The 22,895-nt window shown below is 49.7% G+C and overlaps 1 protein-coding gene across 15 annotated transcripts in view; it reads left to right on the forward strand.

The window, feature by feature from the left end:
* The window catches only part of SHANK3 (SH3 and multiple ankyrin repeat domains 3), a 383,319-nt gene that overhangs the window by 296,016 nt on the left and 64,408 nt on the right, over window positions 1–22,895 (forward strand). For all 15 annotated transcript variants that reach the window (XM_049813564.1, XM_049813569.1, XM_049813570.1 and 12 more), the window contains 2 exons: window positions 1,296–1,378; window positions 14,219–14,343. In XM_049813564.1, coding sequence (XP_049669521.1) covers window positions 1,296–1,378; window positions 14,219–14,343 — 208 coding nt within the window. The remainder of the gene's footprint in view (window positions 1–1,295; window positions 1,379–14,218; window positions 14,344–22,895) is intronic.

Raw genomic sequence — 22,895 nt, forward strand, 5'->3', positions numbered from 1 at the left:
GCGGCCGGCGCGGCGTGGCGTGGCGTGGGACGCCTGTGCCGGCAGGGCGTGTGCCTGCCTGCAGCGGCGGTACCGCGCATGTTGGGGCACCTCATACCGCAGTGTGCGAACCCAGCCTGCTCTGTGCCAGCGCCCGTCCACGGCCACCGCCTCCCTCCTGCGAGCGCGCCTGCCTGCGCGCCCGCTGCTCTACCTGTTCCTTGGCAGCGCGTTTCTGTGCAGTGCGGTGCTGCGTGGGTCTTTGTTCCCCACTGCTGCGCACTGGGCAGACCCCCAGCATGGCTGGCTGCACGCGCCCAGGTCTGGGGTCCGGCCCGCGCCATCGCTCCCTCTCTGCCTCTCTCGGTTTTGGCTCGATGTGCAAAGCTCCTTCCCCACGCTGCTGAGAAGGACCGAGGTCCCTGATTAATTCCACTCTGATGTCAGACATGCGGCTCTGCTGGGAGGGATTTGCAGGACCGCATTTAAGCTCCCGTTTGCTGAGAGAATCCCTTTCCAGTCTCCCCTCCCCGTGCGCCCACCGCCCCTCCCGGCGCGCGTAGAGGTGGTTTGTCGGAAGGGTCGCTGGCAGCCGGGGTCCACGCGGAGCTGCGTGTCCGATCCTCTCTTTCCACCGCTGGATTTTCCCCGTTCTTCTCGTCTGGCCACGGCGGAGGGCAGAGAGAGCAGCTTTGTTAAACTAGGACAATGCGATGCATCTCCCCTCTGCTAATGACAGACTGTTACTTAGCAACGCGGAGGGGGGATTTTAAGAGAAGATCAGAGCGCCGGGATGAGGATATAAACTCTGCTGTTCTCCCTCCCGGGGAACTTACCAAAGAGGCACCTCTCCTTTCGTCAAGCATCTAATTTTTTCATATGAGAGGCAACCGGAAAGTCTCAGAGAGCTGCTTCCCTGATGGATGGATGGCTGCCTCCCCCCGCACCTCCTCTGCTCAGGCGCTCCACTCTTCAGTTATATGCTAAGGGCATAATTTAAAGGGAAGCCCAAAGTGGGATCAGTAAGCTCCCTGCATGCGTATGCAGGTGACTGAGAAGGGGACCGGTGGGCAGAAGGGTGATCCAGGCAGCCGGGGCTTTCCTCCACCTACACGTTGAGGGAAAGTAGCTTTCGTCTTTTTGTTCTGACTTTGGGCAAGGGAGGGAGGGAAGCAGATTGTGCCCAACTCCTTGCTGAGATGAAACGGTCGATGAGAAGAGGTCTCCTTGTCACAGGCACAAAGGCCACCTCCGCCTGGCAGCATGGTGCTGAAATCTAACCCTAGCATCATTCTCTTGTGCTCTTTCCTGCCCAGTGACTACATCATTGAGGAGAAGACGGCCGTGCTGCAGAAGAGGGAGCATGAGGGATTCGGGTTTGTGTTGCGAGGGGCCAAAGGTAAGGGCTGCTTCTTTCGCTCGGTCCTGGGGCTGGGAGGGAAAGCTCCTTCTCCTCACTTTGGCTGGTGCTCAGGACCCCATTTCCCTGGCTGCGCTGAGCAGGCTGAGAGCCCCTGTGCATCGGGTTCTCTTAGGGGACTCTCCTTCTCTGGCAGCTAGGCAGTATGAGTGCAGCTTATCTCTGGTTATATGCATTGTACAGAAAATGCCATTTGTGGCAAATGTGCATCTTTCGCACTTTCTGGGGTGTTTCTCAGATACAGATGCTGGTATTCGTAGCTTTGCATTTGTAGGAGTTTTCACTTCTGCCTGTTTACTGGGTGTATAAAGTGCATCTGCTCTGTTTCAGGTGCAGATGAAAGCCCCATGGGGCAGGGCCTGTGTCCTCCGTGGCTTTTTTTTTTTTTTTTTTGTAATGCTAGAAGTATTTCACTATACTTTGGCTGTATAGAGTTGGGGTCCTTCTCCTGGGAGCCCTGGCTGTGTTGGGGTTCAGCCCCAGCATGAGGGCAAACCAGTAGATGTCTGTCCTGCAGCTGCCACCATGCCTTCGACCCTGTGCTGCCAGACAGCCTCTGCTCGTGCCTGGGGCATGCGTCCCTGGCACAGCCCTGGAGTACCTGTGCTTGTGCAGCCGGTACCTTGGACTGGGTTGTTACTGTGGCTCCTCTTGCCAGAAACTGATAATTTTGCTACAAAAAAAGAGAGTCCCTTGGGGACTGGTAATGAATGTGCTCATATTCACATAGGAAATAGGCTTCAGCCCCTGTGCTCAGGAGACAGGTCCGCCTCCGGCTGGAGAGTCCTCTGTCCAGCAGTTCCAGACTGAAGGCTGGGGAGAGGCGAGGGGATCTCAGAAATGCAGCTGCTGAAAGCAGAGGCACAGCAATGCATGCTTCTGTCCCTTCCTTGCGTGTAGGGTGCAAGATGCAGGATGGAAAGCTTAAACCAGTGCCTGCCAGCTCGTTTGGTAGTGCTGCTCCTTTCCTGGACCTCGGTGTGGCTGAAGATCGTTGTGATTTGGGCTTTAATCTTGGGTGTGATTTTCTGTGGGGATTCCTGAATTGTCTTTGTTCTGTCCATATCACAGAAGGGCTCTGTGTGCCGGTGGGTGTGTTTGCATTCCTGTCAGAATATGGTTGCTGTCTCTTCCTCCCCTCTCTCTCCCCTTCCCTATGTATGTGACATACGTGTCTGTCCGTGTGCTGCTCACATCAGTCGGTGTAACATGAAGTGAAACTTCAGGGCTCAAAATGGCATCCATTTTTTTGCCAGATCAGACTTGCAGCTATTGTGTTAGGAAAAATGGGATAAATTTTGTCCTGTTTCCTTTTTTCTTTCTTTCTTGTTGTTTGCCCTCCTGACATTTGTAGGCTCTGTATTTTCCTTTGTCTGCTGAGGCTGAAAGAGAGGACTTGGAGTGGATTGAACAGTGGGCGTGAGGCTGTGTGGGACTTGGGTCTGGCTTATGGATTTGCAGCCTGGCATTGCTGCAGGGGGCACTGAGCAGCGCGTGGCTGCAGAGGGTCATGGCTTGGAAGCCCTCACAGGGTGGGCATGGTCTGTCATGCTGCCATCTGGGACAGGAGTGCTGGTGAGTCTGCTGAAGCCCCTTGGGGAGCAGCATCCTCTTGACAGAGAGGTGAATGTGGTGCTTCTGAGTCACCCCCGTATTTCGCAGCCACTCAGCCTGGTGGTTCGCGCTGCCATGGGGTTTAAGCTGGAAAGAACGCTGGGACTCTCTGGCTTGGATGTTACTGCTCACTCTTCATTCAGATACTCTATGCAAAACGCTTTGGGCCTTGTGGGGTGAACCGCAGAAGGGGTCTGAAAACAGGAGGGACCAGAGCATCAGCAAAGTCCCTGCAGAGGGAGGGAGCTGGTTATTAAGTGAGACTCAGCTGGATGATCCTCAAAGGAAACTGCACTTTGTGCTGCAGAGGATGGTGAAAATCTTGCACAGCTTCTACCAGTCTTGCTGACGGTTCATTTCTTCCCAAGCCCAAATTTGCCTGTCCATGTGAGCTGCCCCATCAGCTGCACCCCTGCCAGAGAAGGCTCTCCACCACCCTTCCCAGCCTGTCCCATCTCCACCTCTGTCCAGTACCGGGAGGAGGTGATGTCCCAGTCAAACCAACTGAGCATTTGAACGAACGTTATTTTATCCTCATCCCTGCAGGAGATGAGCTGCAGCTTTCAGACATGGGACTTGCCTGCAGCCATTGCCTTAGGGAATCGTTTGGAGCAGATGGGAAGCAATGTAGCAGCCCCTTCACTCAGCACTGTGATGGAAAGTGATGAGCAGGTGGATTCACTTCTTCATTTCTTGGCCTAGAGAGACCATCCCTACCTTTCACATACACAAATGGTAGACCTTTGCTCAAAATGCTGAAAGATGGTATTTCTTGGCTTGTAATATCCTGAAGTCAACCAGTCTGCCTTCCTTGCCTAGACTAGAGCAACCTCCCTCTTCCTGGCTAACCTGACTACAGATGAGGCACTATATGTTTAGTAATATGATTCGTAAAGTATTCATACACACTTCCCTGGGGCCATCCCTGTAAACAGTAGTGATTACAGTTCATACTGTGACTGCACCTCACATGGTCTCAGCAAATCCATGCTACCCGTTCCCTGGACAGAGAAGTATTGTTCCTAGGCCAGTTAATGCTCGTTAGCACCTGGTTATGGTGGGTTCTGTGGAAGCGGCAGAGGGGCATGCAGTCCTTGACTTGGGAATTTACTCTCTAAGAAAGGAGTAGATAATTTTGTGAATAGCAAGGGTATTGCCAATAATACAAATTAAGCGTTAAAAAAAAAAAAAGAAAAGGAAATGGTTCTAAGTCCTTGCTTCAAAGCACGAGCTTTCTTTTGTCTACTTAGTCTGGGGAGAAGCCACCACACGGGGCAGGTTATTCATGAAGTTTCCTGAGATGATTGCTCCCCATGATTTGTGTATCTCCCCAAGCAGCTGAGCCGGTACACTGTTGGGGAGAAGATGCTGTGCTGATCCACTGTGGGGCTCGGTTTGCTCCTGCTTCTTTCCAAAATGTTGACAATTTTTTATTGCCCCCACCCACCCCCCAGTTCTCCAGCCAAGCAAGCATTTCACCTGCTTTACCAGGTGCGCCTGCCTTGATGCAGAACGCAGACCTGCTTTCCAGGTTTCTGCCCAGCTCGCCACACCTCCCAGCTCTCACTGCTCCCTGCAGCAAGCACCCTTGTCACTCTGCCTGCCCCGGTGCCATGGCTTCCCCACAGCCCCAGGTCCTCCTGCTCTCCTCTGCCCACCACGGCCTCTCGGCCCCTCAGTGCCCCTCCTGTGTCCAACGTCCGTCCTTGCATTTGAGCCAGGCCATCAAGGACCGCTTGTAAAACCAGCAGGTCACAGCTGGTGACCAAGGTGCCAATCCGTGGGACTTGCCGATGGGGAGGGTTGTTCTGTACCCCAGCCCCATCCCTGCCGGTGGGGCTGCAGCAGGGCCCTGTGGGAGCCATTGCTGTTCCCAGCCCCCCGGAGCACTCCCTGCAAGCGTCTTGTCATATTCAGCATCACAGGAAAACCGGTCACTGTGACTGCACAGCTTCCAGTCCTGCGCCTGGAAGCCCCTGCAGCCATCGCCAATGCCCCTTTGCCTGCGCCTGGCCATGGGCAAGCTCGTGCACGGCAGGCTGCGGACACGCGCCATTCACCAGTGACTCGGTCCCACGATCGAGACCGAGTTCTGGCTGCATGGGCTCTGTGGGGGAACGCGCAGAGAGCTCGGGGCTCGGGAGGATCTCTGCATGGTTGTCATCTGCTCACTTGACAAACTCCCCCTTGTTTTTTGCCACATTTTCTCTGCGGGAAGGTTAAAATTTGATGTTCAGTGTCAGCTGTTTGTGTTTGCATCTCTTTGTGTAAAGACCAGCCAGAGCAACTGGAATTGCAGTTACTGAGACAAATCACCTTGGGTGAATTCAGTGAACCAACCACCCAAGCACACAACTTGCCTGGATCTGTAGGAATCAATGGATCATCTGAGGGTGTTTTAGTTTGTTTCCTGCCCAGCACTTGGCGTTAGGACCCCAGGCTCGGAAGTCCCCGCAAGCTGAATTTTGGTGCTGTGAAGTGCCTGGTGCTGGGTGTCATTGGTGCGACAGGGGTCTCTGACAGCTGCAGCTCTTGCCCTGCACAGCCCTGGGGGCCCAAGGAGGGGTACGGTGAGGGAAGTACAGTTAAAGTTTGAGGAACTTGCTGTTGGTCAGGGGCAGAGGGGAGGTTGTCCTAAAGCCTTGCAGCAAGTTTTGGGACATACTGCTGGTATCATAAAGTTTTGTGGAAATGGAGGAGCTCACTGATGGTTTTCAGAACTTGGCTCTTGTGCGGAGGAGCACTGTGACACTTTGTGACCCTCAGGACGGACAGAAATTGGGACCCGAGGTGTTTAGACAGATCATGTCAAACACCAAGTCTGTCCTCTGTGGTGTTAAGGGTGGTGTCTTCATTATGGAGATCTAATGGAAAACTAGAAACAAGGCCCAGTAGAGTCTAGATACGGCAAATGCTACTTACGTCACACCTTTTATAGTAGCCTTAGAAATTTAAAAATTCAGGAGCTGATTTTAAATAACTGCCATAGCACCCCATTTCTCCCTGCCCCAAATACACACACTCCATTAGTGCTTGTTATCTGTTGACCACCCAGCTGCAAGCAGGTACCTGCTGCTCCAGTGCTCTGTTTAGATGTCAGAACAGTGGTGTGCGGCTTCCTACCCTAGCCTTTGAACTGAGACATGCCTTCAGGATTTTAGGTGAGAAGTACCAAGGCAGCTACTGTATTATTTTATTTTTCACTCTGTAAATGTGTTTCTGGTGAAGTACCTGGGATCTTGTGGTTTAACCCTGATCTTAACAATTTGCTCTGCTTGAATTAACTTGTAATGTTTTTCACTGCTAAGCTTGGCTGGTAATAAAAGTAACTTATCTAAGAAAAGCAGCATTTTTAATAGAACAGAATAGAATATTTTAGTTGAAAGGGACCTACAACAATCATCTAGTCCAACTGCCTGACCACTTCAGGGCTGACCAAAAGTTAAAGCATGTTGTTAAGGGCATTACCCAAATGCCTCTTCAACACTGACAGGCTTGGGGCATTGACCACCTCTCAAGGAAGCCTGTTCCAGTGTGTGATCACCCTCTCGGTAAAGAAACGCTTCCTCATGTCCAGTCTGAACCTCCCCTGATGCAGCTTTGAACCATTCCCAGGCATCCTGTCCCTGGATCCCAGGGAGAAGAGCTCAGCACCTCCCTCTCCACGTCCCCTCCTCAGGAAGCTGTAGAAAGCAATGAGGTCACCCCTCAGCCTCCTTCTCTCCAAGCTAGACAAGCCCAAAGTCCTCAGCCGCTCCTCAGAGGACATGCCTTCCAGCCCTGTCACCAGCTTGGTTGCCCTCCTCTGGATGCATGTGAGGTCCTTCACATCCTTCTCAAATGGTGGGGCCCAGAACTGCTCACAGTATTCAAGGAGAGGCCACACCAACGCTGACTACAGCAGGACAATCCCCTCTCTTGACCAGCTGGTCACGCTGTGTTTGATGTCCCCCAGGATGCAGTTTGTCCTCTTGGCTGCCAGGGGCCCCAAGAAGCCTGCATCTTGAAGTGCAATCAACTGTGATGCTGCAGGAGTCAAAGTCAGGGCTAGAGTTCACTGTATCGGGTCCTGAGGAGCAATTCCTCATGAAGATGGGCAGGCCAGGGGAAGAGACAGCACAGATGGGCAGGGGAAGAGAGCACACTCAGGTCTGGGCACGCTTCTGGCCATGGCAGGTGCCACTGAACCAGCTTTGTGGCATGGGTGTCCCTTTGGGGTGCCGCTGTGTGCTGGCAGCAATGCCATCTTCCCAGCAGCGGTGGCGTGGCAGAGGCAGAGCCGACCCCTCTCGGGGACCCTCCCCTTGGCTTCTGGGCGGCTCTCGGCGCCCCTGTGCCAAAGGGCAGGATTGGGGTTCTGTAGGGCCTTTGCCCTCAGACCTGTGGTGTTGAGGGGGTTGTCAAAGCCACCCCAGGGCTTCCTGGTGATCTGGCTCTTCCAGGGCTTCTCCTGACTGCTGGGCACAGCTGCAGTGTGAGTGTCTCACCTGGTGTGAGACAGCCTGGACAGTGGGGTTTTAAGACCTGGAAATGACCGCCACAATCAAATTGCACAACCAAAGCTGCAGGGTTAACATGATAGCTCCTCGAGAGGTACAAATGATGCTTCCTGAGATTCGAAATCATGAGCTTTTGCAATGAACAGTAGACCTCCTTGTTAAGAAATTTTGCCTCATTACCAGTGAGAATTTCCGTAATTTAATTCCAAACCTTTTGATTTAGTTTTGCCTTTGCCAGTTGGATAAGAGAGCCTCCTTAAATTTTATTTCCTTCCTGGGTAGGCACTTACAGATGAACTGTCACCAAATTACATACTTCTGTCCTAAGGCTTTCCCGCAGGCTCTAATCTAGAAACGGTATTTTGGAGGGTCTGGTCCCAAGTTGGTTTTTGTGGTGGCTGGTCTGCTGCGCTCAGCCTTCACTCAGGCCTCCATGAGACACATAGGTCAGGATTCCCAGGCTGCATAAGGAGTATTGGTGTCCTCCTCCTCCATCACCAGGGCTACAACCAGCTCTGAACACTGCGGGTTGTTCTGGTTAATATTTCTTGTTTCGTTGGTGTTGGGGCTGTAAGCAAATGGCTGGGCTGCTGACGAGGCTGAGATTAAGCTAACTGAACAGGAGGCAGAGAGTGACTGGACATGATGTGGGAGGTGGGACATGACAGACAGCATCACGGACAGTGCTTTGGAGGAATGACTGGATTTCGTCAGTGTGCAGGGGATGGTGCTAGAAGTGGCCAAACTTCACAGACAACTGACAGGGAATACTGGAGACCTTTGGGGTCCCAGAAGGTAACCTCTCAGTGATACCAGGTAAGGCCAAGATTACCTAGGTGATGGTATTGGAAATACCAGATTTGCATACAGATGTAGCAAAACTGGGGTGAGTGGGGAAAAAAGTAGCTAGAGGCAGATTGTTTGTTTGGAAAGAAGCTGGGGCAGCAAAAAGAAGTGTTATGAACCAGGAAAAAGGTTACAAAGGTACGTGAATGATGTTACTGGGGCTATTTGGCAGGGGTTTCTGCTGGGCAGCTCTGTGCTTGATCACCACAGCCCAGATCAGGGAGATAAACCAAATCTGTTCTTCTGACCATTGCCTGTGTGTCCAGCCTGCTGCCCCATCTCTGGCTGTCAGCAGAACAGTCCTACAGATGGATCGAGCATCTTGGTGCCAGGTCAGTGCCTGCTCCAGTCCTGTCAGCATCAGCATCTGTCCACCACAGCTAGCTTTTGGGGAAGAGTAGGCGGGGAATGCTCCTGAGATTTGCTGTGAGCCGTCACTTCACTGTGGCCAGTACTTGACTCCAGGGTGTTTTAAAGGGCATGCTGTCTGCAGGCAGCACGTGGATGTCTGCGTACGGCCATGCTTGGGCAGTGTGTGCAGCAGTGCATCCCATGCAGGGCTCTGTCTCCCATGTCCCAGAGGAGCATGAGTTTTCCACATCAGGCTTTTGGGCAGGACAGACTGCCATGGGGACAGAGGAGTGGCAGTCGGGGCTTCCACCATAGCACTGGCGTTTCTGTTCACCCTTTGCCTTTGCCAGAGCTTTATTCTCCAGAGCTGCTTCTGTTCCTTTCAGAAGACTCTGGTGGTTTGGAAGGAGATATCCCCGCCACCAAGGTCTCCTGCATGTGGCATGGTTTGCAGGTGCTCCATGGGGTTGCTGTCAACATACATTTCATTTAGTTCTGTTCTGAGAAAATGATGTGCTCGGTACCCATCAGCTTAACCAGTAAGGCAGGGTTGGGCTTTCAGGTGGTAACGTGGTTTTATAGCTTTTCTGGCACTTATCCATGAAATTTTAATTGTTATGTACTGCAGAAGAAGTTTCTCCCTTTGCAGGTCCTTTGCAGTAAAGTATAGAGCAGTCTTACTACTGACCAGGTGTGAGCACAGCACTGATATATTTGACTGAGTGATAACTAAAAGCAGCTGTAAGGGAAAGTTCTGAAACAAGGAAGCACAGCTGCAGACTCCAGGGAACAGTAGGTCTCCCCTGTATTGCCTGAGTCTGCGAGTTAATTGAGGCAGATAGGAAATCCAGTGCTGGATTGCACCTACAGCTGGAAGTCAGAGCTCCTCCATCCACTGCCTGATGTGGCCATTGGAGATTCCTGGAGCAGTTAGCCCTGCAGACCTCATTCTCTGCATGGAAAGGGGGTAGTTCAGTTTACATTCACTTGTCCATTACTAGAGTTTCTTTCTCATTCCCTGGGACTTCAGGCAGTAGCAAGGGAGAGCTGGTTGCTTCCTCTGCCTATGTTTTTCCCCCTCCTGTATTAAATTATGCTTCTAGTATTTATTTCATAAGGATACGGTTCTGACTTCAGGATGCATTTTCTTGTTTGCTGAATCTTTAAGGCACTAGTGACACTTTACAAATCGTGTATCGCAGCATGCAGTTGCTGTAGATACATAGCTTCCAGCCCACAGAAAATGGTGTGCCTGGAGTCCTCATGTAACACATCAATAATGCAGGTGACAAAATTGTCTATAAGGCTGGGTTTCCTAGGTTAATTTTATCTGTATTCCCTATCAGTTTATATCTTTGATTACCAATACCAAAAAAACCGCATCCTTGAACTACCCTTCAGATGACTCTTCTCAGAGCTATGATTTAGGATTTCTCTGCTGTCCGCAGGCTGTTGTCAGCCCCATGGTGGGGAAGTGTGGGGCAGTGCTTCTGAATTCTGCAGCTGTGGGATTGCAGCGAGGGTAAGCCTGATGGGATGGGTGTATCTGGAGCTGTGGAGCTGCTGTGATAACACAGTTTGCTCACATCAGGCTCCTTCTCCTGGCTAGGAAACCAATTAAATTGTCATCTGTCCAACTCTATCCTCCCCAGGGATCAGGAATTCCACTTAACCTTTTCATGACTTAATTATGATGCATGTATGATGAGAGGCAGTACTGGTATGTCATGCTGATGCTCCTCTTTTGTGAAGTACAGTGCTGATGTTCTACGGAGACCGTATGTCTCATTATGATTATATAAATAATTTACTTGACATTCAGAGAGCCTGAGTCTACCCTTTTCTCATTTTCAGAGATTCAGGCAATACACAAGGTCTTTCTCACCTTAAACCTCATATCCTTCTGGGCCGAGGTCTAGCATAAGTTAATGGGCGCCTAGTTTTGCAGCTACAGTCTGCAGCAAGGTCATGTTTGTGGTTCTTTGAACATCAGGCTGTTGAAAGAACTTGCTGGTCAACACTGATCCAAAGAGCTGAATTTAACATTGGGGAAGTCCTGAAGGATTTGGAGAAATCAGATGTTACACTGGCATTTCTAAAAATACATAGGATGACTTGTCACCTGTTTGCCACTTAAGCTAGCTTCCATCAAAGGAAGAAGTCATGGAAAGCTCTTGATAAAAAACATCTAAGATCATTCAGCATATTAACATTTTGTCAGGCAAACTTTGTCTTGGTCTGGTGCTAGCCAATAGCTATCTGATTTAACAGAAAAAATCTTGCATAAAAATTGTAAATAAAATAATAAAGTAGTACTATAGTAAATGATGGAAGTATTTATATCTGTATAAAATCAGGGTCTATACATTTCACACAAACGAAGGAGAATGTAGGTCACATTTATTGGAGTGATCTGACATCAAAGGAGATGTATGCACAAGATCATCTACTGACTCTGTTATTAAATCTACTGCTTCATTAGGGTTTTGACACAGCTCTTAAAAAATACATTGTTTTGGTAATAGACTTAGAGTGATGGATAACTTACCTAGGCCTGTTGATACAATACATCATTATCTATATTGCTAACAAAAATAAACCTTACTGTCTGCATACATCAGCTGAGGTGAGAGGTGGACATACAGGGACCTTTGTTGAAGGCTCTGGCCCTTGTCATGCATGATATTGGACTAGACAATCGTGGTTTTTTCTGACTTGCTTGTTACACGTCTCTAAGGCAAATGGTTTGTTCAAGCATCATCAGTCACTGAAGAAGACATTTGGCGTTTGATTTCTTAGCAAGTTAGTCTAGATCCTTCAGTGCTTTCTGCTCAGAGGTGTCCCTATACTAGCAAAGAGTGTCCTTCTACCACTGACTTTTCTGAATGAAGATGAGACAGTGAATCCTGCATGGACTAAAGATTCATGTGAGAAAAAGACACCTCCATCAGTCTGCTGAAAAACCCTGAGTGAGAGCCTTCAGTTCACCTGGCCCCAAAATTGCCAGCATGGCCAGGGTTTGGGGAGCATGTCTCCATTTTGAATTCCTAGGCTCTATATACATTTGAGCCTGCTGTTTCAAGCAACTGTGGCCTCGCTGTTGCATTTCTTACCAACCAGCTTTAGCTTCTGTCCTACGCATGTGAGAATTCCTGTGCGTGAGGGGAGGACATCATAAGCCATCACAACCAAGCTCTTGAGAGTCTCTTGTGCCGGTCTTGGTGCTGGTTTGCAAACAATTCTTCACACTCCTGTCTTAATTACCCTTCAGAGAAAGTAATGCTAAGTAATGCATTGCAACATCAAATACGCCATCTGCCAGGAATCTCTGTGTGCTCCAGTCAAGACCACTAGACCTAAACTTACTGCTGCTGTAGCACAGTGGACTGAAATAACCTGTGTCAACACCATTGGTGCCAGAAGCTGTGCATCACACTTTGAACTGACCCTGTGCAAGTAGCAGTGCCATGCTGTTGGCCAGCCACTGGTCAGCAGCCAAAATTTAGATGTTTCAAGCACTAATATCTTTTGGTGCATGACATATGCTGCTTCATTAGGCAAAACAATGGCTTGTTAGCCTCCTCTCCTCCTGGTGATTTAAGTATGTTCAGGATCTACTCAGCAGAGTGACTGCTATACTGCTGTTGCAGGAGGGGATTTCTGCCGTACAACTGCAATCTGTTATTTGACAGCTAGCCTTGAGCAAAGTGGCTGTCCCGGGTAAAGGAGGAGTAAAGCACACTCGCTGACCCTCCAGTGTGTATTACACTTTCAGGAGAGTGCAGATCTGTCAGAACATGTCTGGGATTTTCAGCCACTTATTCCTAATGTGTCAATAATTTTCTTTGTCCGTAACAGGTGATGTGGAATATTGTCTCTTGTTTCTGCAGGCAGGGAAAACGGAGTAGTTGGCACAGGTGGTTTCAGTATTGCACCTTCACTCCCACCGACTGGCTGAGGACTCTTGTATCTGGTAGCTCATCTTCAGCTTCATCTTTGAGGCTGCTACCAGCTGAGAACAGCTCCAAAATCAGTGCAGTGCTGATCACCATAGGTGGCACAGTCTCCTCTCTAGTCCTGGGACTACCACTAAGTGGAGGTAGGGCTGAAATGACTCTATAGATACTGCTCCCTGGAAGGCTGCACAAGCAAGTGGGCAGGTGTCATAGTGCCGAGAAGCAGCACTTTTCTTGGAAGGGTAACTTCTCTCTTTCCTCGTCTGTGGCACAGGCTATTAGGAACAGCCATTTGTCTGGTAACACTTGAAAGCCAGTAATAGGATTGCATGCTATTAGAAAAGGGATGTCTCGAGCTTCTTCTGGATCCGCTTTAGGTGTTTCCACTCATATAAGGCCTGGTGAAGAAGTCCTCACTGATCCAATGCTATGGTCTTGTGTAGCAAGACATGAATCCTCTCTGCACAAAAGCAGGTACGCAGGCAGCAGGTCTGTTCTCAGTACACAAGGGGGAAAATAAAAATCTTCTTGGAGAATCATGACCAGCCCCTAAAACAGCCACAGTTGATATACTCTGTGCTGGGGACAGCAACCCATCTTGGTACCACTGGTAGTTTCAGGTTACCAGAGACTGGCCAGATGTGTAGAGTAGCTGTGGCCTTTCTGCTTCATTTCTTTAATGGATCTGAGGTTTCTGAACATCTACAACAGTCTCCTCTTGATAAACAGACAAAGGAAGCTTGTTCCTTTGTCACATCACACAAGGTAGCACACATCACACAAGTGCCTCTCTGCTGTAAGCTGGGCATCTCCCATGCAAAATTCCTTCTTCATGGATGGGCACTGAAGCACGATGGATGGGCTGCAGCTGGATAATGTAAGTGTGCTGCCTGGGTCCATCTGAGAAAATCCCTTCCCTGGAAATGGTGTTCTTTTGGGAGCAGGAGCAGGTTTTCCAACCAGGAATGCAATTAAAACCTCACTGATGAAGAGTGGGTTTCATTTGATTAATGCAGACGTCCATCAACAAGTAGACCTCTGCTCCTGAGCTAATGGTCTCCTGTAGGACCAGTATGAGAGGCGCACTGCTCTGGGACACTGAAAGCAGGTGTCATGTCTGCAGTAGCACAGGTGGATGGTGCACATTGTGTTTTCTCTGCTGACGATGAAAGAGGCCTGGAGCCGCTAACTCAGATGTAGACAGAGAAGGAGTGAGTTCTTCCCCTCCTGCCATTGTTCATAGCTGCGGTTCTCATTTCGTCTGTAGTACTGGGAGATGGATAAAGCTTCAGGGACCTTTGGGGGACATATGTGACTCTGGGAGTCACATGTGTCTGGGAGGCTCTGAGGCTTTCTCAGGGTCTAAGCTGATTAATACTGTAGACATGTAGCATTAGCTCTGGTTCCTGCATTGATGTCAAGCTGAGCCTTGCATACATGTTCTTTTGAACCAATATACAGAGATTTTTATAGGCTCCTGGACATTCTTGTCCACCTTCCGCTTGCTTTTTTGCCGCAGTGTCTCAATCTCTCTCTCTCTTTGTGTTTTGTAGCTGAAACCCCAATTGAGGAGTTCACCCCAACCCCAGCCTTCCCAGCGCTCCAGTACCTGGAATCAGTGGATGTGGAAGGTGTTGCTTGGAGAGCAGGGCTTCGCACAGGAGACTTTCTGATTGAGGTGAGCCCAGAAGCGGCAGGGAGAGTGACTGATGGCTGCCAGCAGCATCTTGTGCAGGACAAGGGTTTATGTCTTGCATAAAATTTATTTCCTTTATAAGGTGTTTTGAGAGCTGGGTAATAATTGTTACTGAAATGCCTGCTGCCTGGATGTCTTGATGAAAAAATTTATTTCAGGTACAATAATTCAAGTAGATACATGCTCTCTGTGCTAGAAGGGGAGCTGACAGGTTCCCTTCTGCTAACTGAAATTACAGGGAACATGGAGGTTGGAGGAAAGACTTATCAGATGCCCTCTCTGGAGGCTAATCAGGATTGTTTTGTACTGATATTTATTACAGCTTTGCCCAATGTGGTACAAGTATTGGGGTCTATAGGGAAGAATTAGATTGACTGAGTATATAGGCCTCTGCTCTTGTATCTCCCCCTTGGCCCCTTCCCTTTCTCCAGAAGGCAATGCTGGGGCCTGTGTATTGCCTTCACTCTGCTCTGAGGCCACAGTCAACTGGATTTTTGTGGTCACTTTTAAAGAAGGAAAAGCAAGGATTAGAGTCACTGGCAACTTCACGTTAAACAAGTGGCTCCAGGGCTCAGCAGCAAGGCACAGCGAGGTGAAATAGAGGTGTAGTCTCCCCAGGGCACAGGCAAGAGACTTAGGAGAAAACCAGGGTAGGGATCTGAAGCTGGCTGCCAGGTCTCCAGCAGTGACAGCACTTGCTTGCTCCTGCAGCTTGACTATTATTATTTTGTTATTGTTTGTATTAGTGTATGCACAGAACCTCAGCGACAGGTCAGGAAATCATTGTGGTAAGTGCTGCATGGTGCATGGCATCTGTGCAGTACAGGTGGTGACGGCTGTGTCCCAGCACACAGATGGCAGGGGTGCTCCCGTGCTGGTGCTCACCGTCTCTGGACGGTGAGATGACACTGCAGGGAGCAGTCTTGGCATATCGGCTGCTTCATCTTGTAGTGAACGCAGCAGAGGATAGTTTTAAGGAGTGATTTAAAAGAGAGTGGTAACATTAATTTGTTAATGTTTATAGGGACTCTCCTCATTATAGGAGGAAAGTGTAGGAGACATTACTGTGGTACCTGCAGGTGAAAGTTATATTCAGAATCCATGCCAAATGGGTATGGTATGAATAGGTCAAGCCTGCATTTCTTAAAGCCAGAGAAAAGGCTGTTACAACAAGGCATTTGGGAAACGATTAAAGTATTTGTGAATCACTCAATCAAGATGCCTGTTTCTGTGCCTTAATTGTAAAGGGATCCCAGAGAGTTTGTTTCAAATGGACATGTATACACTGTTGGAGCAGGAAGGGATGTGAGATGAATCCTGTCCCTTCCAAGGGAGCAACAGTTGCAGAAGAGGTGGAGTGAGGCTGAACTGACACCGAGTCTGTGAAGCAACCATGAGTTAGATGGGATGGGAAGAGGAACTTTGTGTGAAGTTTTGAGGTGGGTGGCGTGGTTGGGCTCCGCTGCGAATCTCCTCACAGCAAGTGCTGAGCAGCACACACTGGACAGGCAGTCCATACAGTCAGAGGAAGGGCTGGCATCCTGTGGGATTTTGCTTTCTCACATCTTCCCATGCAAAAACCATAAGGCTTTAAACCCAGTAATGCAGTATATGACATCTGCGTTGGTCCGACATGATGGCGGTGTGCTGTAGGTTGTGGTTGTGCGTGGTTTAAGGCAAGCAGAGCTGCATGCTTCTAGCAGGTGGATGTGTGAAGTTGTACTGGGTGTGGAAGTGCTCCCGGGACTGGGGAGGCGGGTGGTGAGGCTTTGCTCAGCTCAGTTGCTGCAATTCACTCTGCAGCCTGAAGCTTACACTGAAAAATGCTCTCTTTTCCAGGGGTGGTCATCACCACTGTACCAGACAGTTGGTTGAGGCACCCTGGAGCTCCCATCAGTGCTCTGTGGGATCTCTCTAGCAATACTTTTTCCAGAGCAATTACCTCAGACGCAGTGATGGACTTGCTGTTGAATGAGTAGTTGATGGAAAGCCTGTGCGTGAAGCAGGGACCGGCTGTAATGGGTCTGTGCTGAGGTGCTGAATGTTCTGCGCCCTTCGTCCAAAATGGATAGTCCCACAGGTGGTGCCGTGCCCACGCGTGTGGCACTGCTGCAGGGCAGGCGGGAGGACCAACAGCTAACGTGCAGGGACGTGGAGCTGTGTGCTGCCAGGAGCACAGGGAATCCTGCAGCGGGTGGAGCACAGCGGGAAGGGGAGAGGGAAGCTGGGCTTGAGGAGCTCTCAGCAGAGGTCCAGGTTGGCACTTGGCCTTACTTCCAGTGGGAAGAGCACACCCATCCTCCACTCTCCTTTCTGCAGTTAGTGGGGCCCAGATTTCCCCTCCATACTTGCAGCAAACCTTCTGGAGAGAAGCTCCCAGTGGGGCCGTTTGCTCTGTCCATCCTGCACGTGGGCACGGTTCTTGCAGCCAGAAAGTCCCCCAAAAGCTGCGAGCTGGAGAGTGCTGGCAAAGGCTGCGTGACCCAAATAGCCTCCTGCCAACATCATCTGCATTGTTGGTGTGTCTTCTGCAGCCTCTAAAGAAAGCTAATTACTAATTGTCATAAACCTGACAATCATTGTAGAGCTGATACTTTTTCTGATACGTACTATTAGAAATAGTACAAAGCAAGGAAGAATTTCAAATGCTTATAAAGCCATGTGGGGTGCAAGGAGCAGGTTAGTGCTGCAGTAGAGCAGCTTTGTCCTGGCTGAGACTCGCAGTCCCTCTCCCTTCCCTCCCAGTTTGGATGTTCAGCTGCAGAATAAATGTATTTAGCTGATAACCTGCCCTCAGCGAGTTACCATTTCCTTTGGATCAGCTAGCTGAGCTGACTTCCCCTGTGGCTGCATGATCATTAAATCTATGGCAAGTGGAGCAATAAGCATGTGTGGTTTCCCTGGGAAGGGAAGCTGGAGGTGGGTTTAGAATGAGCACAGCAGCTTTGCCGCAATGTAAAGCCTCATCCCAAAGGCAATACTCAGAAAGGGAGATGTTGTGATATAGCTTGAAGCTTTGTACAGATCTCTGGGACCATCTTCATCAACCTGTCCAAGGGTATAGATTAGAGATGTGTTAAATTTAGGTGGACAGTGCATAGGCATTTTAAGTTTGAAACTTTATTTCTAGCCTTGTAACTTGCAGCCTGAGACCATCTCTTGCTGAAATTAATCGTTAGTCTTTTAGCTTTAAAGATTTCTTCATATTGGAGATCAGTGCTAGACACCCAGATACACATAAAGTGCTTTCACATTGCAGTTAGCAAATTCAAATAAAGAAGTGCAGGTAGCAAGCCCTGAGAGATGTTCTCAGGCAGGGAAGTATTTGATGACAGTGACAATCTCCATATGAGAGCTGACCTCACTCAGCATTGGGGAACAACTCCTCTGGTACCACAAAACGGCTCTTTCGTGCAAGGATCAGGTGGCAGGGACACCATTTAGAGCTCCAAGCAAGCCCTGACCTGCCCTAGTCTTCCTCATGCTAATTCAGCACTTAAATCAGCTTCCGAAGCTGTGAGAGGGGTAGCTGGATGTGGATGCTGGAGGCAGTCTGGTGGATGCTCTGGCAGTTCCCATTCCTCCATGAGGCTCCCCTTTGGGGGAAGGAGTGAGATGTGTTTCTGTGGGGTGTTGGCATGAGGAGCCAGCAGAGCTGCCTAACAGGTTATACCTGGGAGCCCAACTGATGGTGACTTAAAAGAGACAGCAAAGACCATCCAGAGAAGGAGGCATGCAGAGGGGAATCTGCCCCTGAAGTGGGAGCAAAGCTTCAGGCAAAATCAGCGTTTAGCATTGTGGCTTTTTGATTGTTTAATACCAACCTACAACAACTGTAGTACAGGACCTGACTTACTTGTACCATGTTTAAACTGCAATGTCCTAGCCCTCTGCTCAAGCCTGCTGTGCCACACTGTTTCCCCAGCCTTTTTAGCCTTTCATTTCTCACCACCACCTTCCATACAAACGGAGGGCCATGACTGGCCTGGACCAACACGACAGGCTGAAGCCTGCTTGGTTGGCAAGTTGGGGTGGCTTTGTCAGTGAGGTCCATGGAATGGCCGTAAGGAGTTCAGGATACTCGTTTGATGACCATTGGTGTCCTCACCTGATACTTTCTTCAGCAAGACTGGTCTCTGTTCATGTTTAACTAGGAAACCTCTTCCTAATATTGTGAAGGTGGAAAGTTTCACCAGACCCCTCCAGGAGGAGCAGATGACCTTGAAGAAGGAAAGTGAGAGTTCCCTGGTAACTGTCAGGAGCTTTACATCCAGTCATGCAATAGATGCAAGGCTGCTGCAGCTCCATGTTCCCCGGTTCGGTCAGTAGCCAGGCTGAGCATGCATTCCTGATGGGGACACGTGCACACATGTGCACAATAAGCACACAGCTTGCCACATGGATCAGAAGACACACAGCATAGTGCAAACACAAACAGCACAAATGGCCTGACCCTGTTCTTCCACAACTGATCAGAATGAAAGCCTGTCAGAAGAGAATGTAAACGTATATGTGTATGTATATACAATATGAATCCCTCTAGTAGCTGGCCTTGGACCTCCAGTCTGCTCAGTAGCTGGCCACTCAGTCCCCCAGTCTGCCTAGTTGCTGGCACCTGAGTGTGTGAACCCCTGAGACCCACTTGCTGGTACTCGAATCTCTTGACACACGTGCACAACCTGTGCTGGATTCCCCAGGCCTTAGAGACTTCATCTATCCAGTAACTGGTCTCCAGTCCCCAGGTCTCCCCACCTGCCTAATGCACAGGCATGCACAAACACAAACTAGTCTCCCGGGCAGCTGCTCCAGACACTGGGCCTTACCAGTAGCTGACTCTCAAACCCACTCGTCAGTCTGGTCCCTCCAGTAACAAATTCCCAGACCCCTAGTCTCTCCAGTATCTGCCCCCAGTCTATGGCCTCTCTGATCCCTGGCTCCAAGCCTCCTATCCTACTCACTGGCCAATCCAGCCTGACGATTCCTCACAAATTAAATGCACCTACACACGCATCAACATACAATATGCAGGCAGTCCAGTCTCTGGAGTTGCTGGCACCCCAGCACCTCTGGGACCCTCCCACCCACGGCCCCTTCCCCAGTTGCTGGCAGTGATACCTTCACACACGTACACAGAGGTGCACAATATGGAGCACAGCCTCACCCAGAAGAATGGCTGTAGAAGTAGTGCAGTGACAAGATGTGTCAGACTGTGGTGGCCAGGTGCAGGGCATGGCCAGACAAGTGTACTGAGCAGCAACCTGGTACGCTTAACTGGCCTCTTCCACACCCTTCTCCTTTTGTTCTCCCGTACTTGTTCTTGCCTGAGACACCATCATTCCTCCCTTTTCCTTTCCTTTCCTTTCCTTTCACTGAGCATCTTGGTAGGACTGGCACAACCCCAGAATGCTCTTCCTGGCATCCTGTAATGAGTCCCATACCCCTGCAGGCAGTAGTTCCCCTCAGTCTGCAGGGTGACATGGAGAGATCCACTCCCATCGACTCATCCCATGGGTCGCAAACACAGACCAGGGGCTGACCCTCCCCCTATGATGGCCCTGGGGGTAGCCGAGCTGGGGTGCTCCACCGACACCGATCAGGTCATTGGGGTTCCTCCAGCTGTCATTGTTCTCTGCTCCATTTTGACTGTGGTTATTAGCCTTTGATCACATAATCGAACAGGAACAACCCATCCCGTCTTGCAGCCTGTACATATTCATGTACGGTGCCTGCTTGCCCCTCTCTGTTGGAATTTATCTTGTGCTGATCCTAGTTTTAACAGAAGTGTCTGCTGCAAGGCTGCCCAGGTCCCTTACACTTCTCCACCTCGGATTGTCTTCTGGCTCTGAGCTGTGGCAGAGGGAGCCTGGAGCTGTGGAGAAACATAACCTCAATCCTGCAATGCCACCTATCAACAGAAATTCAGGCATCAGAAGTAGCGTGTTTAAAATTTTGCCCTCACAGCTTATGCTGAGGCCCTCACAGCAGCTGAGTCCCCAGTCTTCCAAGTCTTCTCAGGTCTAACGTACCATAATAGACTGGACTATCTGGCCCTTGCTCTCCTTCCACAGAGAGATACTGTCTTTTCTTCCCTCACCTTCTGGGCTTGTTGCTTTTTCTGCTCTCCCTTGTTGTGCTTCAAATCCTCTCTCGGGAGGTCTAGACACTTAAGCCTTCTCTTCATATTGGAGTGAACAGGTTCATTTTTTAATCCCAGCAAACTATGTGGAGTGGTCACAAGTGCTAAATCTCCTGCTTTTTGTGTTGACTCAGCCCCTGCCTGCTGCAATGTATTTGGGGTGGAAATCTGATCCCAATTCTATTACTACTAAAGATTTTATGCGCTCTAGATTGTAAGCTTGTACGGGAACTGTCAGATGCCTGGACCTGATTGTCCTGACCTGATTAGTGCCATGCTCACAGGGAGGAAATTCTGCCTTGAGGAGAATAATGCCTGCAAGATGGGGGGTGCACAGATAATTCTGCATATCACACAAGCAGGGCAGAGAGATGCACCACGCACCTCTTTCCTCTGCGTGCCTGTTTGCGTCAGGAGCCTGGACAGAGGCTTCCTGCCTAACTGCCGTGCTTCAGGCTGGCTGAAGGCAGAAAATGGGCAGAACATTGGCAGCCCCTCTGGTCTGCCAGGGGATCCAGCCAAGTTGCTTGTATTTGTCTTGCAATCCTTCAGCATTTTCCCATGAGCTGCTGCTCACTCTTGGTCTTAGTGTTTCATTTACTTCATAACCCCTTTATTTACTTCATAACCCCTGTCTCTCTGTTTCCTTTTTTGACCCCTCCACAGCCACTCTGTCAGGCTCAAACTGCGCATCTCGTTGTGCTTTCTGATGGGCATGCTCACTGCTTTGTTCATCTACCTAGCAAAAGCCCAGAGACCTCCAAAATGTGCACCTGCCCAGGTCTCAAGAAAAGCAGTCCAGGTGAAACTCCAGCAGTAACTGCTGAGCATCTTTGTTATCCACTGATCCAGCAGCCAAAGAATCGTATTTTGCAGATTCTTATGCTAAAACAAATACATGAACCAAGCTAAGTTATTTTGTATCATCAGGTCTTCTAAAGAAAGATTGTCAGTTCATCACCAATAAGAAGGCTGCCCTTTCTTCCTAGTGACTAACCTTCCCCATCTGTGATGAGTGTGATTCAGATCAGCCATGGGCAGACCAGCCTGTTGTGTTGGTTGACATGGGCTACACCAGGAGTGTGAGGAGACAGAAAGTTCTCAGGGCGTCTGTTTGCTTGAGGCAGACGGATCAGAGGCATCAAGCTCTGCCCTTGATCTTCCGGTGCTGAGATCACCACCCCTCACCCTCTCTCCTACAGTATTTCTATGTATAGAAATAGCTCAATAAGGAACCTCAGTGTTTACTCAGCATCTCTTTTAGCTGCACTTCCATCATACATGCTCAAAGTAGAGTGGTCGGAGGACAGCTCTAACATGAAGCCAAGTGGCTGCTTTTCTCTGGCTGGTTTGGCTAACACTGGCTTATCAGTGTTCTTGTTCACATTTCAACATCCAGGTGCCAGCTATCCATGGGGCGCTTTAATTTCCTAAATACTGCTGTGGTCCTACAGCCCACAGGGCTGCTGCAGCAACACAGACGCAGATGATCTCAGGACATGGCCTTTGGTAGAGATCTATGGTGGGATTCATCTCACCTCACTTCAGACTTCAGCTACCTGGGTGCCTGCACCTGCCTGCCTTATCTAGTCTGCCAGTTCTACCTGTGGAGACCAAATAAATGTGGAGATGGAATTCGGGGAGTAGTGAATTCATCTTACCTAACCTGGAGTCTGCCTTAGGGTATGACAAAGCTGGTGGATTCACCAACCAGCTCTCCCCGGATGGGACAGGAATCCCAGGGCAGCTTTTTCCAGGGTAAGTGCCCACTACATTCCATCAGGTGAATGCCAACAGTGTGATCTCTTGGCAAAAGGCACATTATTCTATAGCACTGTGGGTCAGAAATGCCAAACACGGAGCAGCTCCTTGGAGCATTTGGGTTTTGTTCTCTGTGCTGTCAGGGATTTCTCTCAGAGGAACTGCTAGATATCCTGAGTGCTGTCAACACCACGGATATAGCTGCATGTGCAATTGCCGCTGGTACTTCTCAGGTTCAGGGGTGGCAAAGACTTGACAACAAACCAACAATGCCTCCCCAATGTGAAGTCAGAGAACTTTGTGGCATTCATATGCTCTGGAGGCTCAGAAGTAATGCTGAGATTGCTGCAAGTTTGTCCTGTTTGCCGTCCTCTGGCAGCAGGCACAGAAGAAGGAAACCCTTCCTGAACACAATGCTTTCATTTAGAGACCCAGTCTTTGGATGTGATTCTGAGCGTGGTATTTCCACTGCCTCAAGAAGTGACCTGGTTCATTTTCCCCATGTCCAGGGTGCTCACTTTCTCATTGCAGTCCATCTGTCTCACAGAAGTCATCTCCAGTTCATGGTGGGCCAAGAACTTCAATAGCACAAGGTTTCATCACCGCTCTAAGGCTTTCCTGAATTAATCACTGCGGA

The sequence above is a fragment of the Accipiter gentilis genome, chromosome 11 (genome assembly GCF_929443795.1).
Source record: "Accipiter gentilis chromosome 11, bAccGen1.1, whole genome shotgun sequence".
In the NCBI taxonomy this organism is placed as follows: domain Eukaryota; kingdom Metazoa; phylum Chordata; class Aves; order Accipitriformes; family Accipitridae; genus Astur; species Astur gentilis.